This window comes from Ovis canadensis, chromosome 8, assembly GCF_042477335.2.
Source record: "Ovis canadensis isolate MfBH-ARS-UI-01 breed Bighorn chromosome 8, ARS-UI_OviCan_v2, whole genome shotgun sequence".
Lineage (NCBI taxonomy): Eukaryota > Metazoa > Chordata > Mammalia > Artiodactyla > Bovidae > Ovis > Ovis canadensis.
In genome coordinates, this window is record NC_091252.1 from 39,767,185 (window position 1) to 39,784,330 (window position 17,146).

The 17,146-nt window shown below is 38.6% G+C and overlaps 1 protein-coding gene across 6 annotated transcripts in view; it reads right to left on the minus strand.

The window, feature by feature from the left end:
* AFG1L (AFG1 like ATPase) overlaps positions 1–17,146 on the minus strand; it is a 197,326-nt gene that overhangs the window by 61,554 nt on the left and 118,626 nt on the right. For all 6 annotated transcript variants that reach the window (XR_011258582.1, XR_011258581.1, XR_011258580.1 and 3 more), the window contains one exon: positions 10,584–10,666. Coding sequence is in view for 3 of the 6 variants with exons in the window: in XM_069598185.1 (XP_069454286.1) it covers positions 10,584–10,666 (83 nt within the window). In the remaining 3 variants the exon portion in view is untranslated. The remainder of the gene's footprint in view (positions 1–10,583; positions 10,667–17,146) is intronic.

Genomic DNA, 17,146 nt, shown 5'->3' on the forward strand with positions numbered 1-17,146 from the left:
ACATGACCACTGGAAAAACCATAGCCTTGACTAGATGGACCTTTGTTGACAAAGTAATGTCTGCTTTTTAATATGCTGTCTAGGTTGGTCATAATTTTCCTTCCAAGGAGTAAGCATCTTTTAATTTCAGGGCTGCAATCACCATCTGTAGTGATTTTGGAGCCCAGAAAAATCAAGTCAGTCACTGTTTCCACTGTTTCCCCATCTATTTCCCATAAAGTGATGGGACTGGATGCCATGATCTTAGTTTTCTGAATGCTGAGCTTTAAGCCAACTTTTTCACTCTCCTCGTTCACTTTCATCAAGAGGCTCTTTAGTTCTTCTTCACTTTCTGCCATAGGGTGGTGTCATCTGCATATCTGAGGTTATTGATATTTCTCCCGGCAATCTTGACTCCAGCTTGTGCTTCATCCAGCCCAGCATTTCTCATGATGTACTCTGCATATAAGTCAAATAAGCAGAGTGACAATATACAGACTTGACGTACTCCTTTTCCTATTTGGAACCAGTCTGTTGTTCCATGCCCAGTTCTAACTGTTGCTTTCTGACCTCCAGAGGCAGGTCAGGTGGTCTGGTATTCCCATCTCTTGAATTTTCCACAGTTTATTGTGATCCACATAGTCAAAGGCTTTGGCATAGTCAATAAAGCAGAAATAGATGTTTTTCTGGAACTCTCTTGCTTTTTCCATGATCCAGAGGATGCTCACAATTTGATCTCTGGTTCCTCTGCCTTTTCTAAAACCAGCTTGAACATCTGGAAGTTCACGGTTCATGTATTGCTGAAGTCTGGCTTGCAGAATTTTAAACATCACTTTACTAGCATGTGAGATGAGTGCAATTGTGCAGTACTTTGAGCATTCTTTGGCATTGCCTTTCTTTGGGATTGGAATGAAAATTGACCTTTTCCAGTCCTGTGGCCACACTGCTGAGTTTTCCAAATTTGCTGGCATATTGAGTGCAGCCCTTTCACAGCATCATCTTTCAGCATTTGAAATAGCTCAACTGGAATTCCATCACCTCCACTAGCTTTGTTCATAGTGCTACTTCCTAAGGCCCACTTGACTTCACATTCCAGGATGTCTGGCTCTAGGTAAGTGACCACACGATCATGATTATCTTGGTCACGAAGATCTTTTTTGTTTAGCTCTTCTGTGTGTTCTTGCCACCTCTTCTTAATATCTTCTGCTTCTGTTAGGTCCCTACCGTTTCTGTCCTTTATTGTGCCCATTTTGTATGAAATGTTCCCTTGGTATCTCCAATTTTCTTGAAGAGATCTCTAGTTTTTCCCATTCTATTGTTTTCCTCTATTTCTTTGCATTGATCGCTGTGGAAGGCTTTCTTATTTCTCCTTGCTATTCTTTGGAACTCTGCATTCAAATGGGTATATCTTTCCTTTTCTCCTTTGCTTTTCGCTTCCCTTCTTTTCACAGCTATTTGTAAGTCCTCCTCAGACAGTCATTTTGCTTTTTTTGCATTTCTTTTTCTTCGGGATGGTCTTGACTCCTGTCTCCTGTATAATGTCATGAACCTCCATCTACAGTCAAAGACATCACCAAAACAGAAAACTACTGACCGATACATCTCATGAATATAAACACAAAAATTCTCAACAAAATACTAGCAAACTAAATCCAGCAATATATATAAAGGATTACACACCATAACTGGGGCTTCACTGGTAGCTCAGATGGTAAAGAATCCACCTACAGTGTGGGAGACCTGGGTTCGATCCCTGGGTTGGGAAGATCCCCTGGAGAAGGGCATGGCCACCCACTCCAGTATTCTTGCCTGGAGAATCCCACGGACAGAGGAGCCTGGTGGGCTATAGTCCGTGAAGTTGCAAAGAGTCAGACATGACTAAGCACAGAACATACAACATAAGCAAGTGAGATTTATCCCAGAAATGCAAGGTTGATTTAAAATCCAAAAATCAATTAATGAAATATACCACATCAGTGGGATAATGGACAAAAACCACATGATCATATCAATAGAAACAGAAAATGTATTTGACAGAATCCAACTCTGCTTAATGACAAAACACTCAAAAATTAGGAACAGAAGGGAATGTCCTTAATCTAATAAAGGACATCTGTGAAAAACCCAGAGCTAATGGCATAATTAATGGTGAAATACTGAAGTCTTTCCTTCAAGCTCAGGAATAAGACAAGGGTGTCCACTCTTTATGATAGAATATACCACTTCTATGTGAAGAGTTGACTCATTGGAAGAGACTTTGATGCTGGGAGGGATTGGGGGCAGGAGGAGAAGGGGATGACAGAAGATGAGATGGCTGGATGGCATCACTGACTTGAAGGACGTGAATCTGAGTGAACTCAGGGAGTTGGTGATGGACAGGGAGACCTGGTGTGCTAAGATTCATGGGGTCGCAAAGAGTCGGACACGACTGAACGACTGAACTGAACTGAACCACTTCTATTCAACATTTCACTGAAGGTTCTAGACAGGAAATTTAATCAAGAAAAATAAATAAAAAGGCATTCAGATTGGAAAGGGAAAAGTAAACTGTCTCTCTATTTCCAGGTGACATTATCTTGTGTTTAGAAAATTCTAAGGAGTCTACTGGAAAATATTAGAACAAATAAATGAGTTTAGCAAGGCTTCAGGCTATAAGAACAGTATGCAAAAATCAATTACATTCCTAAACCATAGCAATGAAGAAACCAAAAATGAAATTAGGAAAACAATCCCATTTATGCCAGTTTCAAAAAGAATAAAATGTTTTTGAATAAATTTAATAGAAGTATTTGCAAATTTTATTCACTGAAAACATAAAACATTATTGAAAGGAATTAAAGAAGGGGCTTCCCTGGTAGCTCAGATGGTAAAGAATATGCCTTCAATGCAGGAGACCTGGGTTCAGTCCCTAGGTTGGGAAGATCCTCTGGAGAAGGGAATGGCTACCCACTCCAGTACTCTTTCAGTACTGGAAAACTGCACGGACAAGAGGAGCCTGGTGGGCCCCAGTCCATGGGATCACAAAGAGTTAGATACAACTGAGCAACTAACACTTCCACTTCTAAAGAAGACCAAAATTAATGGAAAGATAGCTGTTAAAAGTTGAACTGTGCCCTTCAAAAAGATGTTAAAGCACTGCTGCTGCTGCTGCTGCTGCTAAGTTGCTTCAGTCGTGTCCGACTCTGTGCGACCCCATAGATGGCAGCCCACCAGGATTTGCTGTCCCTGGGATTCTCCAGGCAAGAACACTGGAGTAGGTTGCCATTTCCTTCTCCAATGCATGCCCCCAATATCTGTGAATGTGATCTTATTTAGGCTCTTTGCAAATGTAATTAAGTTTAGATGCAGTCATACTGGATTAGAGTGGTCTCTAATGTGGTAACTGGTGTCCTTACATAAAGAGGAAATTTGAAAACACACACACGTAGAGGAAATATCATATGAAGCTAGAGGCAGAGACTAGAGCAATGCACCTACAAATCAAGAACTTCACCAGAGGCATGGAATAGATTTTCCTTCATACTGCCCAGAAAGAACCAAACTGCCAACACTTTGATTTCAGACTTCTAAGCTCCAGAACGAGAGGATACATTCGTACTTTCTAAGATATTCAGTTAGGGGTACTTCGTATGGCAGCCCTAGGAAACGAATAAAACATTACAGGTTCATGGAGCAGAAGACTTAATGTTATATCCCCATTGTGACTTACAAATTCAACACAATTCCTATCAAAGTTACAGACGGCTTCTTTGCAGAATTTGACAAGCTGATCCTAAAATTCATATGGAAATTCAAAGGCCTCAGAATAGCCGAAACAATCTCTAAAACACAACAAAACAAAGTTGGACTCACATTTCCTAATTTCAAAACTTAGAAGAAAGTTATGGCCATCAAGATAGTGTGGTATCGACAAAAAGTTAGACAAATAGATCAATGGAATATAAATGAGGGACCAGAAATAACCCTGTATGTTTACAATCAGTCAATTTTCAAAAAGGAGGTCAATACAATTCACTAGGGCAGGAATACTCTTTTCAACCAACAGTACTAGGGCAACTGAGTATCTCCATGCAACAGAAAGAAGATAGACCACATATAAAAATATATAAAAAGTATAAAAATAACTTGTTCGCACCACATATAAAAATAACTTGAAATTAACCAAACACACAAATATAAGAGCTAAAACTGTAAAACTCTTAGAAGAAAATATAGGTAAAAATTATTGTGACCCTGGATTAGACAACAGTTTCTCAAATGTGACACATCAAAAGCATAAGCAACAAAAGAAAAAATACATTGATCTTAATTAAAATTTTAAAATTTTGTACTTCAAAGACACCGTCAAGAAAATTAGAAAAAAAAACAGAATGTGAGAATATTTGCAAATCATATACCTGGCAAGTGACTTGTATCTAGAATAAAGACACTTAAAATTCAATAATAAAAAGACAAATGATCCAATTTAAAAATAGGCAAAGTATGTATAAGAATGAAATTAGAGCAGTTTCTCACATCATATATAAAAATAAACTCAAAATGGATTAAAGACCTAAATGTAAGACCAGAAACCATAAAACTCCTATAAGAAAACATAACCCAAGCATGCTGACATAAATCATGGCAATATTTTTTTAGATCAAGCTCCTAGAGCAAAGGAAATAGAAGTAAAAACAAACAAATAGGACCTAATTAGACTTAAAAACTTTTGCACAGCAAAGGAAATTATTGACAAAACGAAAAGAAATCAATAAAACATTAAGCAATAGAGACAATAAAACAAAAGCTATTTCTCTGAAAAGATGAATGGATTAACAAAACTCTCACTAGCTTAATCAGAAAAAATAGAGAAAATTTGAACCTTTTTTAAAAAAAACTTTTTATTGTGGAAATTTTCACAGATATATACACATAAAGACAACAGTAATAAACCTGATGTAACAATCATGATGGAACACTCAGTACATGGCCTCTCTTGTTTCATCTATACCTCCTCTCAATTCGTCCACCCTGGATTACTTTAAAGCACATCCCATACACTGTATTGGATGTACACATCCCATACACTGAATTTTATCTGTTAATACTTTAGCTTATTGGAGAAGGAAACGGCAACCCACTCCAGTATCCTTGCCTGGAAAATCCCATAGACAGAAGAGCCTGGCGGGCTGTACAGTCCATGGGGTCAGACTAAGGGACTAACACAGACTTTAGTTTATGACTATGTTGATGACTTAAGTAGATAAACCTATATGTTCTTTGTCATAAAGCTAACAATAAAATTTAATCTGTAAACATCAGAAATGTCCCCAACAGTCTTCATCCCTTCCCCAGACTTAAGAAATGATCAGATCAACAGCCTAAACCTCATCAAACTAGACAGTTTCTCTAACTGCCAGAGGCAGAAATTCTGTCCTCTGCCCTCTGAGGAACAGACTTCAGGAAGGCCGAGTCTAGTCTCAACTAAGGATGAGAAACTGAACTTTGATTTACACTGATTGACAGTGAACATTCAAGCATGTCCTAGGATTTATATCTGGTCATTGTACCTGGTGAATGGGCTTCCCTGGTGGCTCAGATGGTAAAGAATCCACGTGCAATGCAGGAGACCTGGGTTCGATCCCTGGGTTGGGAAGATCCCCTGGAGGAGGTCATGGAAACCCACTCTAGTATCCTTGTCTGGAGAATCCCATGGATAGAGGAGCCTGGCAGGCTACAGTTCATGGTGTCACATAGAGTCGGACATGACTGAGTGACTAAACAAAACACAATTCCTGGTGAACAGGCAGGCACATAGCCAGAGTCTCTCTAAACCACTCAACCAAGAATGATAAACATAACCTGCTGGGATCCTCATCCTGATCAGGGGGGCTATACTGTCAGCTTCATGGGCTGGAAAAACAAACTTTCAATGAGAATATGCTATGTTGTCTTTTGTTTTGCCTAACTGTCTCCATATAGATATGTTTCTATACCTTTGGTGCTAAACAAATTTTATATTCTTTAAATGTGTGGCATCTTCTCTTCAATACCAATACTGCTCCACTGTGACACTAGGCACTAGCGTCAGAAGTAAGACTAACTTGAATGTTAAAGACTCTAAAAGATTCTTGAGAGATTTTAGAGAAAGTACAGCAGGCCCATGGTTTAGCATCAAACTATAAAAACTTTGTTGTAGGTGACCAGAGATCAAGTGTTTCAGTGAAGTTACACACAGAGCCCAATGCAGGGACCTTGGGCAGTCTAGTTCATGGAAATGAAACAAATCGCAGTCTAAACAGGAGGGAGCTAACTTAGCAATTTTCAAGTTGCTACTGTTTGCAGATATTTCAGAGGTTCTTGAGTGGGAAATGAAACAGGAAATGACTGGGTTGATATCTGCTGAGAAAAACTAAGACTGAAACAGCAGATTTCAACGTCTGTGACAGAAACACCTATAATGGCAATAATGGGGGATGGGGAGAAGGCCCCAAGATGCCCCAGAGATTCTGCTGATCCAGAAGGTGGCAACCTTTCAGGCAGAGGACAGATCTCTGTCGAAGTTTTAGGGATGAAAAGATGTGACACTCAAGCTAAGAAAATGCTTTAAATTTTCATCAATGGTTGTCCCGGCTAGGGGCAGGGGAACACATGCAGGGAATATCAGAGGCAAACACAAGAAGTTTTTAATTGCAAGGGAGTAAGTCCGTCTAGTCAAGGCTATGGTTTTTCCTGTGGTCATGTATGGATAAGAGAGTTGGACTGTGAAGAAGGCTAAGCGCCGAAGAATTGATGCTTTTGAACTGTGGTGTTGGAGAAGACTCTTGAGAGTCCCTTGGACTGCAAGGAGATCCAACCAGTCCATTCTGAAGGAGATCAGCCCTGGGATTTCTGTGGAAGGAATGATGCTAAAGCTGAAACTCCAGTACTTTGGCCACCTCATGAGAAGAGTTGACTCATTGGAAAAGACTCTGATGCTGGGAGGGATTAGGGGCAGGAGGAGAAGGGGACGACAGAGGATGAGATGGCTGGATGGCATCACTGACTCAATGGACATCAGTTTGAGTGAACTCAGGGAGCTGGTGATGGACAGGGAGGCCTGGCGTGCTGCAATTCATGGGGTCGCAAAGAGTCAGACACAACTGAGCAACTGAACTGAACTGAACTGAACTGAACTGAACTGAAGTTTTAACATGGATGAGTTCCAGTCTTTGTTTTCACAGACCTTTCTTCTAAACCAGAGCTCTAACCTTGAGGCTGTGCATTTTTAGCAGCAAACTTTTTTTTTTTAATGATGCTCAAAGATATATTCTTAGAAGTAATTTCCTATTTGGAATAGATGTTTCCCAAGTGGAAAATTAAGAGCACTTGGGACATGAAGTTTCCATTGGTAAAAGTATTTAAGAATAAACTCCTTAAAACTGTTCAAAAGATGGATGAATACATGTACTATATTAATCAGGTAAAAATATGTGAATATTTGGTCTGTGCCTGAAAAGTTGTAACACATATACTGTGCTGTGCTAAGTTGCTTCAGTCGTTTCTCTTTGTGGCCCTGTGGACCACAGCCCACTAGGCTCCTCTGTCCATGGAATTCTCCAGGCAGGAATATTGGAGTCGGTTACCATGTCCTCCTCCAGGGGATCTTCCCAACCCAGGGATCAAACTCACGTCTCTTACGTCTTCTGCATTGGTACGTGAGTTGTAACATAAAATGTTCATCATTTCAGTATGATCATAGTTTCCATATATATGGAGCTGAAATGATCTTGAAACAATTCAGAGGTTAAGTAACTGAATAGTAGTCAGAAGTAATTTTGTTGAAGTGGTAGATGACTTTGGCAAATAGGAATCAAGGGAAATAAAGGGAAATTTTATTTCCTTAATAAATACAGGTTAAAAGTCTGGTAAACATCCCCTGTGAGGACAGACAGTCCTGAGTCTCCCACTCACCCACACAGCTTGCTTAGTATGCCAAGAATGCAAGGCCTTAACCATCTCTTAAGGTGTGTTTGTAGCAAGAAGCTTTGAGGGATGAGGCAATATCTCCCTTGAAACAAAAAGTAGTCTTGCTTACTTCTGGCTATAAAGTGGTTCATTCCCAATACTCAGAGTCCCTCTTCTGTAACACAACTCACTGCATGTGCAGGCATCCATCTGGGCCCTCAGCAAAACTCCTCTTCTCCTCCCTAATGGGACTAGGAAGCGAGAAGGGAACTGACTCAACATGCTATCTGTGCCTAGAGTAATAAAATCCTTTGTCTCTGACACAGGTTTCTTGTGTCTTCTGCCAGCATCCATGAAACAATACAGGCAAAGCTATTACTTCGTAAGTAGGGCAAAATCAAATCCAAAATCAAATCCCAACACCTGCCTCTACCCTTTTTAGTTCAGTTTAAAATATTCCACTGAGGCCATGGCTTCCATGCTGGGGGCAGGGTGTTTGCATGTGAGCATGGTAGAGATACAGTGTTTGAACAGGAACTTTCTTCAACAGATTTAGTCAGAAAAAAAGAATCTGTACTACTCAGATCCTGAGGAAAAGAGACAGAGAAGGAGGGTGTGTCTAACGTGATCTGATCCCTCTCTTCAGGAAAACAAAACCCTTCACAGAACTAACAGCAAAATGGCCAGGGGCAGCATCCTATGGACCCCTCAGCAGTGGTGTTTCCTGTCATAAAAGGGCAATAAATAACATCACATATTAAAATCTATCATAGAGGGGAAATTAATAAATTTTCCTGCAGGAACAAGATAAAATGAAACCTAATTAAATCAGAAACGTTAACATGATCCCAGGAACTTTTCTTTTACTCTCTCATGAAAGAAGTTCTACCCAAAGGCTCCTGTGCAACAATATAAATGAAAACCCTATCATCCCATCTGGGTATCTTTATTCTCCCACTTCTGAGATGACTTTAATTCCTAATTCTTCTCTGGTACACATATCTGCCTTCACTCTGAGGTGTGCCCCCAGGCTGTCTATTCTTGATTATCAGACTGTAGTAAAGCTCTTTTGATGTTAAATTCATAAATAAATCTACTTTCTTTGAGGATTAAAGAATTTATATGTTTTTAAGGAAGCTATTCCAGAGTTTCACGGTAGCCTTTGTACATTCTCGTTTTCTGGACTCTTGGATGTTGTTAGATTCTGACTTCTTCCAGCACGTTTAAAGTACAAACCTGAATTCCGATGTGTTAGAATTACATTACTTTCATCAGGAAGAGGAAGAGACAACACAGGGTAGCTCAGAGAAAAAGAGGCTCTGCTGAAGCAAAAGCAGACTTTCCACCTCCTGTAAATTCCACTGAGACCTCTCAAGGACCAAGAAACAAATTTCATGACTTAGACAACCATCTTTAGTGAAGGGATTTCCTTTTAGGAAAATGTTTTAATTATTTGGCATAAGAATATATTTTGTGGGAAAACAGGGAACAAGGATTTGTTGAAAAAATAAAAGGAATAGTAATAAATTAATTTCTAAGTACCATACATCTGGCATATCAAGAAATAGGTAGCAAAGCTTCAGGGAAATCTTGTGAAGGTCAGAAAAATACAAGACAGGAAAGCCCAAAGATAAAAGAAATGGAGAGGAAAAAGTCCTAGTTAAAGCAGAAAAAAAGTGCTCTAAGAATTTTTCAAAATTATAAAGTACTTTAAAGACAAAGTACTTAAGGGCAGATGAAGAACCTCCTATAATAATCATCAGAATCTGAATAATAAACTGAAATAGTCCCCTTGGTACACTGTAAAGTATGCAATTTTAATTATGTGATTTTTATAGCTAATTTCTGCTTCAAAAACAGTAAAGTACTTCTGCTTACAAGGTGGCATAGACAAGAACTTTTCTGAACCTCTCATATCCACGTTGTCATCAAAATTTAAATTAGCAGAAACATGCCTTTGAGTTAAATCACAATTAGCCCTTAAGACAGATCTATTTACTGAGAACCCACTATGTGTCCAACATCAGCAGCATATGCTAAACACTCTTTGCATTGGTAAAGCAATTTTTTCCTTTTCAGGTTCTCACAAGTGACATTTCAAAACAAACTACATTTGTTTTCAGCATTAACTATACAAGCTGACTACATCTATTATTATAAATTGCTCCTACTTGGGAGAATGAGCTTCTAGAAGACAAAATATATCCAGTTGTACTGTGTATATATATTTTACATAGTTATGTATGGAAGTCAATCAACAGTGATAAATACAAACAGATTGTCTGACAAAATAAAACACAATTTTCAGGGAACAGAAATGACACATTTGTCAGAAGATGTCCACAAATAATTAATTACTTTAGCACAATAAAGATATTCTCTTAATACTAGAGTTTCTTATAAGAGGATACTCATTACTTTCTAACCATCTGTCATCACTCCTCCCTAAAAAACTAATTAGGGTTTCCTCCAATCACACATTATAAATCATGCAAATGTGGATGGCGAAAAACACAGTTTAAAGAAGTTAACATTACAACATTTTGTATTTGAAAAATCACAGGCTTCAGAATTAGCTTTTCACGTTCTAATAATTACCCTGCTTATTTTTCTCATCTTTTCCTGATAAATTATTAGGTATTAAACTTAAGAACATTAAAATTAAAAAAAATACTTACAGGTAGTAGAGTTTTCCTGCAGCAGGAAGTTCCCTTTTCCGATAATCTATCCCAGAATCTAGCTGGACCGTATTACAGTATTCCTACAATTCAAATACATAAAATATCTCCTTAAACAAATGGTTGCTTAGAATTATAATCTTTCTGCTATCCCATTTTTTTTTAATTTTTGAAATTTTCCTCAATAAAATAATGTTTAGAATAAAACAATAGAACTCATGTAAGAATTGTAAATGTTGCAATATAAAACACATATCAAACCAAAAACTGTCAGTTTAATAAAATTCAGATTTGTAGCATGCTTTCCTGAAACTTTGCTAAAACTGCACTGGCAGCAAATTCCCCAAATAACTGCATTGGATTTTTTAAAATTCCAATTTCCATTACTCTGAAGTGAGAAGCTGGAGGCTATCAGAAAGAATGACTCACAGATCTTAAGGATCACAATGGGAGTCAGACAGTCTAAGAAAGCTGCATCACAACATTAGTAGCCACATTTCAAACTGAATGATGATACCAAAGGGATGTTACACATATACCTACCCTTCACTTCTAAATGACAGTCACTGCCCTTGTTCCTTAGCTCCCTCTCCAGCCACCCATGTCCTCAGAGTTCTAGCCTGCTGTGGACCCCTTCTTCAACCTGAAGTGATCCTAAGCCCCTACTTTCTAGCCTCTGGGGTGCATGTGTGTATGGAAACTGCCATACATCACATACACACCCTAAAATTCTTACTATGGAAGCAAATGAACTTTTGCTACACCTGTACAGGTCAGTTGACTCTTTCTGGAATATATATATATAAAGAGTGAGAGATTCACACACATACATACATGTAATACACACACACACACATATATATATTTACTCATTCTAGTAGAACATGGTAAAGGGTTTTCAGAATAATTCAAGAAACATTTACAGTCTGACCTTTTTGTTTTCATTCAAAATAAAAATTGCATTATAAAAATTGAGGAGGAAAAATAATATTTTGACAACTTCACTACTTTTACTAATGTAAAACTGCATTTGGAAGCTAAGGTAACTGTGGCAGATTATATTTTCCAAAGATAGGTGCAATAATGTCTCCATCCCAACAGATCTTCTAACAACTAAGGTAATTTTGCTAGATTATATTTTCCAAAGATGGCTGCAGTAATATCTCCATCCCAACAGACCTTCTAATCATCAAGAAGTCTACGCACCTCACCTGAATCCTGTGGCTATGGTGAAAATGATGCTGTGCAATAATACCTGATGTGACATCTGAGGCGGCTTCCTATTTGTTGGCCGGAACACTTGCTCTGGCACCCTAAACTGTCAGGTTAAGCGCCACCTGCCTGGAGGCAACTAGGAGAGCTTGAAGTTTAGCCTGTACAGAGAGGCCTTAAGATGACATGAAGACAAGAGCTGTCTGACCAGTCCCTAGCTGTTCCAGTTGTAGCTGCTAATGTAGTGAGGGAGCCAGAATTGTCAGCTGAGCTTTTCTCAAATCCAAGAAACACAGAAATCAGGAGGATGATAAAATATTATTTTAAGCCTTAAATTTTGCAGTCATTTATTATGCAGCAATAGGTAAGTCAGAAGAGCACCATCTGGGCACACTTGGGAGGCAGCAACATTCCTGCTCCCTGAAACATCCTAGAATGTACTGCTCTGCACGCACTGCTCATCATCTGCACTACAGGGGGTAGGCTGTACATGGTGGCAGTGAAAATGCATTTCCCCTCCTCCCACGGGATAGCGGCTAAGGGGCTCCAGGAAGTAAGTTAGGCTGATCAACCATCCATCTGAGACTGAGAAGTTTCCCCAAGATTGAGGGTTTTTTTCCTTGAAGCAACATTTTCAGTGCTAACACCACAAAAGTCATGGGCCCACTGGGATAGCTGGTCACCCTCAGAGAGAAGGCCCTGAAATCTGGCCTGGATGGGTCGAAAAGCTATGGCATTTTGATTTTTACATATAGCAATTGTGAATCAAGTTTACCTTGATTCAATTTACCCTGAATCAAGGTAAACTGGAAATGGTCAAACAGGAGATGGCAAGAGTGAACATCAACATTTTAAGAATCAGTGAACTAAAATGGACTGTAATGGGCAGATTTAATTCAGATGACCATTATACCTACTTCTGTGGGCAAAAATCCCTTAGAAGAAATGGAGTAGCCCTCATAGTCAACAAAAAAGTCCGAAATGCAGTACTTGGGTACAATCTGAAAAATGACAGAATTATCTTATCTTTGTTCATTTCCAGGGTAAACCATTCAATATCACAGTAATCCAAGTCTATGCCCCAACCACTAATGCTGAAGAAGCTGAAGTTGAATGGGTCCATGCAAGACCTTCTACAACTAACACCAAAAAAAGATGTCCTTTTCATCATAGGGGACTGGAATGCAAAAGTAGGGAGTCAATGAGTAACAGGCAAATTTGGCCTTGGAGTACAAAATGAAGCAGGGCCAAGGCTAACAGAGTTTTGCCAAGAGAACACACTGGTCATAAACACTCTCTTCCAACAACACAAGAGATGACTCTACACATGGACATCACCAGAAGGGTCAATACTGAAATCAGATTGATGATATTCTTTGCAGAGGAAGATGGAGAAGCTTTATACAATCAGCAAAAACAAGACCTGGAGCTAACCATGGCTCAAATCATGAACTCTTTATTGCAAAATTCATAATTCAAATGAAGAAACCATTCAGGTATGACCTAAATCAAATCCCTAACGATTATACAGTGGAAGTGACAAACAGATTCAAAGGATTAGATCCGATAGATAGAGTGCCTGAAGAACTATGGTTAGAGGTGCATGACATTGTACAGGAGGCAGTGATTAAGACCATCCCCAACAAAAAGAAATGCGAAAAAATGGTTGTCTGAGGAGGACTTACAAATAGCTGAGAAAAGAAGAGAAGCAAAACGAAAAGGAGAAAAGGAAAGATACACCCATCTGAATGCACAGTTCCTTTGAAAAGCAAGGAGAGAAAAGAAAGCTTTCCTAAGTGATCAATACAAAGAAATAGAGGAAAACAATAGAATGGGGAAGACTGGAGAGCGTTTCAAGAAAATTAGAGATGCCAAGGGAACATTTCATGCGAAGAAGGGCTCAAAAAAGGACAGAAACAGTATGGACCTAACAGAAGCAGAAGATATTAAGAAGAGGGAGCAAGAATACACAGAAGAACTATACAAAAAAGATCTTCATGACCCAGATAACCACCATGGTGTGATCACTCACCTAGAGCCAGATATCCTGGAATGCGAAGTCGAAGGTGGCCTTATGAAGCATCACTACGAACAAAGCTAGTGGAGGTGATGGAATTCCAGTTGAGCTATTTCAAATCCTAAAAGAGGATGCTGTAAAAGTGCTGTGCCCAACATGCCAGCAAATTTGGAAAACTCAGCAGTAGCCACAGGACTGGAAAAGGTCAGTTTTCATTCTAATCCCAAAGAAAGGCAATGCCAAAGAATGCTTAAACTACTGCACAATTGCACTCTTCACACGCTAGCAAAGTAATGCTCAAAATTATCCAAGCCAGGTTGCAACAGTATGTGAACCAAGAACTTCCAGATGTTCAAGCTGGATTTACAAAAGGCAGAGGAACCAGAGATCAAATTGCCAACATCTGTTGAGTCATAGAAAAAGCAAGAGAGTTCCAGAAAAACATCTACTTCTGCTTTTTTCACTACACCAACGCCTTTGACTGTGTGGATCACAAAAAAACTGTGGAAAATTCTTGAAGAGATGGGAATACCAGATCACCTGTCCTGCCTCCTGAGAAATCTGTATGCAGGACAAGAAGCAACAGTTAAGAACCAGACATGGAACAACTGACTGGTTCCAAATAGGGAAAGGAGTACGTCAAGGCTGTATATTGTCACCCTGCTTATTTAACTTCTATGCAGAGTACATCATGAGAAACACTGGGCTGAATGAAGCACAAGCTGGAATCAAGATTGCTGGGAGAAATATCAATAACCTCAGATATGCAGATGACACCACCCTTGTGGAAGAAAGCAAAGAGGAACTGAAGAGCCCCTTGATGAAGATGAAAGAGTAAAGAGAAAAAGTTGGCTTAAAATGCAACATTCAAAAAATAAAATCATGGCATCTGGTCCTATCAGTTCATGGCTAATAGATGAGGAAACAATGGAAACAACTACAGACTTTATTTTCTTGGGTTCCAAAATCACTGCAGATGGTGACTGCAGCCATGAAATTAAAAGATCCTTGCTCCTTGGAAGAAAAGCTATGACTAACCTAGACAGCATATTAAAAAGCAAAGATATTACTTTGCCAACAAAGGTCCATCTAGTCAAAGCTATGGTTTTTCCAGTAGTCATGTATGGATGTGAGAGTTGGACCATAAAGAAAGGTGAGTGCCAAAGAATTGATGCTTTTGAACTGTGGTGTTGGAGAAGACTCTTGAGAGTCCCTTGGACTGCAAGGAGATCCATCCAGTCAATCCTAAAGGAAATCAACCCTGAATATTCATTGGAAGGACAGATGCTGAAGCTGAAGCTCCAATACTCTGGCCACCTGATTCGAAGAAATGGCTCATTGGAAAAGACCCTGATGCTGGGAAAGATTGAAGGCAAGAGGAGCAGGGGACAATAGAGGATGAGATGGTTGGATGGTATCACCGACTGGATGGACATGAGTTTGAGCAAGCTCCGGGAGTTGGTGATGGACAGGGAAGCCTGGCATGCTGCAGTCCATGGGGTCACAAAGAGTCAGACACAACTGAGCAACTGAACTGAACTGAACTGAATCAGGTTAGAATAATCCCCAATAAAAGGCCAGGCCTATAGAGAGCCTACAAAGCTAAGCTTTTGAACTACACGTTTGAAGAATCACCTCTGAACCTAACAGTGACAAGTACCGTGCAATGCTTGGCCTAAGCAGCCACCCATACATTCCCTAGCTCATCATTCCAAGTGGTTCTAAACCACCCTGAAGACTCATGCCCTTAACCCATCTCACCAGAAAGAAATACAGCATTGCCCAAATACATGCATTTCACTCTCCCCTTGCCTCTGATGACCTGTAAAAAAAAAAAACAAGGTATAGCCATACATTTCTCTTCTTCTCAATCTGAGTAATGTAGTAAACCTGTTATAATTTTGGGTTTCAACTCCCCAGTACAAAGAAAGAAGGAGATGCACTTGCTCAGGTACACTTCTTTCTCTGTCTCTATGAGGGAAATCTGTCCTGGTTTGATAAAGGTTAACTATTCCTAATCTACCTGTACTACAGACAATATACTACATAGTGGACCAGTATCTTCATATAAGTGTATCCCCTCAGGTTCTCTATTTCTTTTAAACAACAATTCATCTTATATTACTCAATATTCCTAATTTAGTCAAATATTGTTCTTTTTTTTTTTGCTATTAAAAAAATAAGGCTAATGAAAGTTATACAAGTTTCAGTTTTTCCTTCTAGGTGACTAACTTCTCTCTCATATGAGTGATTAAGCCCTACCAAATGATTGCATTTGTACATTCACTAATCACCACCAAGGAATACCTAATCAGCAGCATGAGAACTGTAACCAAAGCCCTTAGATGTTAGCTCTTAATTGTCTGAAAAATACTAACACTCAGTTTATATTTTTAAAGAAAAATAAACCTCTAAATTTCTGATTTCATTCACTTAAGTTACATTGCTCATACCACTTTTTAGGAGAGTGGAGGGGAGTGAAAACTAAGCTATTTCCAAGTTGAGGATGAATCTAGTCAAAAGGGTATGATCTCTAACCAATCTCGTAATTCCCAAGGATATTCACAAGACCTGTGACCTCTTATCACCAACCAATTCAAATGCATAAAACTAATCAGCCATCAAACTGAATTTATTTTAAGATGGTTTGTATATTTATGTATACAGAGGACAAATACAATTATGCAAGCTAAAAATGCAATTAGGGAATTCAAGGAGGAAAAGGAGGGAGGAGGTTAACACCTTGGGAGCATACTCATGAGTCAAAGGCCTTGACTCTGGAAAGAAAAATATACAACTAAAAGGATCGTATTCCAGAGTTTGCATTTTCTTCAAGATCTATTGTGTGTATTTTTAGCAATTCTGGATAATACCGTTAGAAAAATAGCATCTCACAAAAATAACTTCTTACAGCTTCCAGTCTGGCTTTTCTTCCCAGTTGGAACAAAAGAATAATAAATATTGTGGAGAAAAATCCTTTAAAGGTACAATATATTAACCTTGTAAGCAAAAATTGAAATAATAAAGATTTCTGTTTGTTAAATGCTCTTTTATTATAAAAGTACTAGAAAATTTGGAAAACAGGAAAAAAAAAACCAATCACATAAATCAAAGTTTTATGCTTATCTAAATGATTACATTAATTGGGGATTTAAAGATGAAAAGTATTGGCATTTTTTTTGATAGTATTCAACTGATAAGTTTTACACAGTTTTAATAAGAAAGCATAAAAGGAAAAAAGGTTGAGACTTTTTCTAGTTCTACAATATAAAATACTGTAATAACTAAGATCTATCTTTTTGCTTAATTCTTAAAAAGTTTACATTTTTCAAAC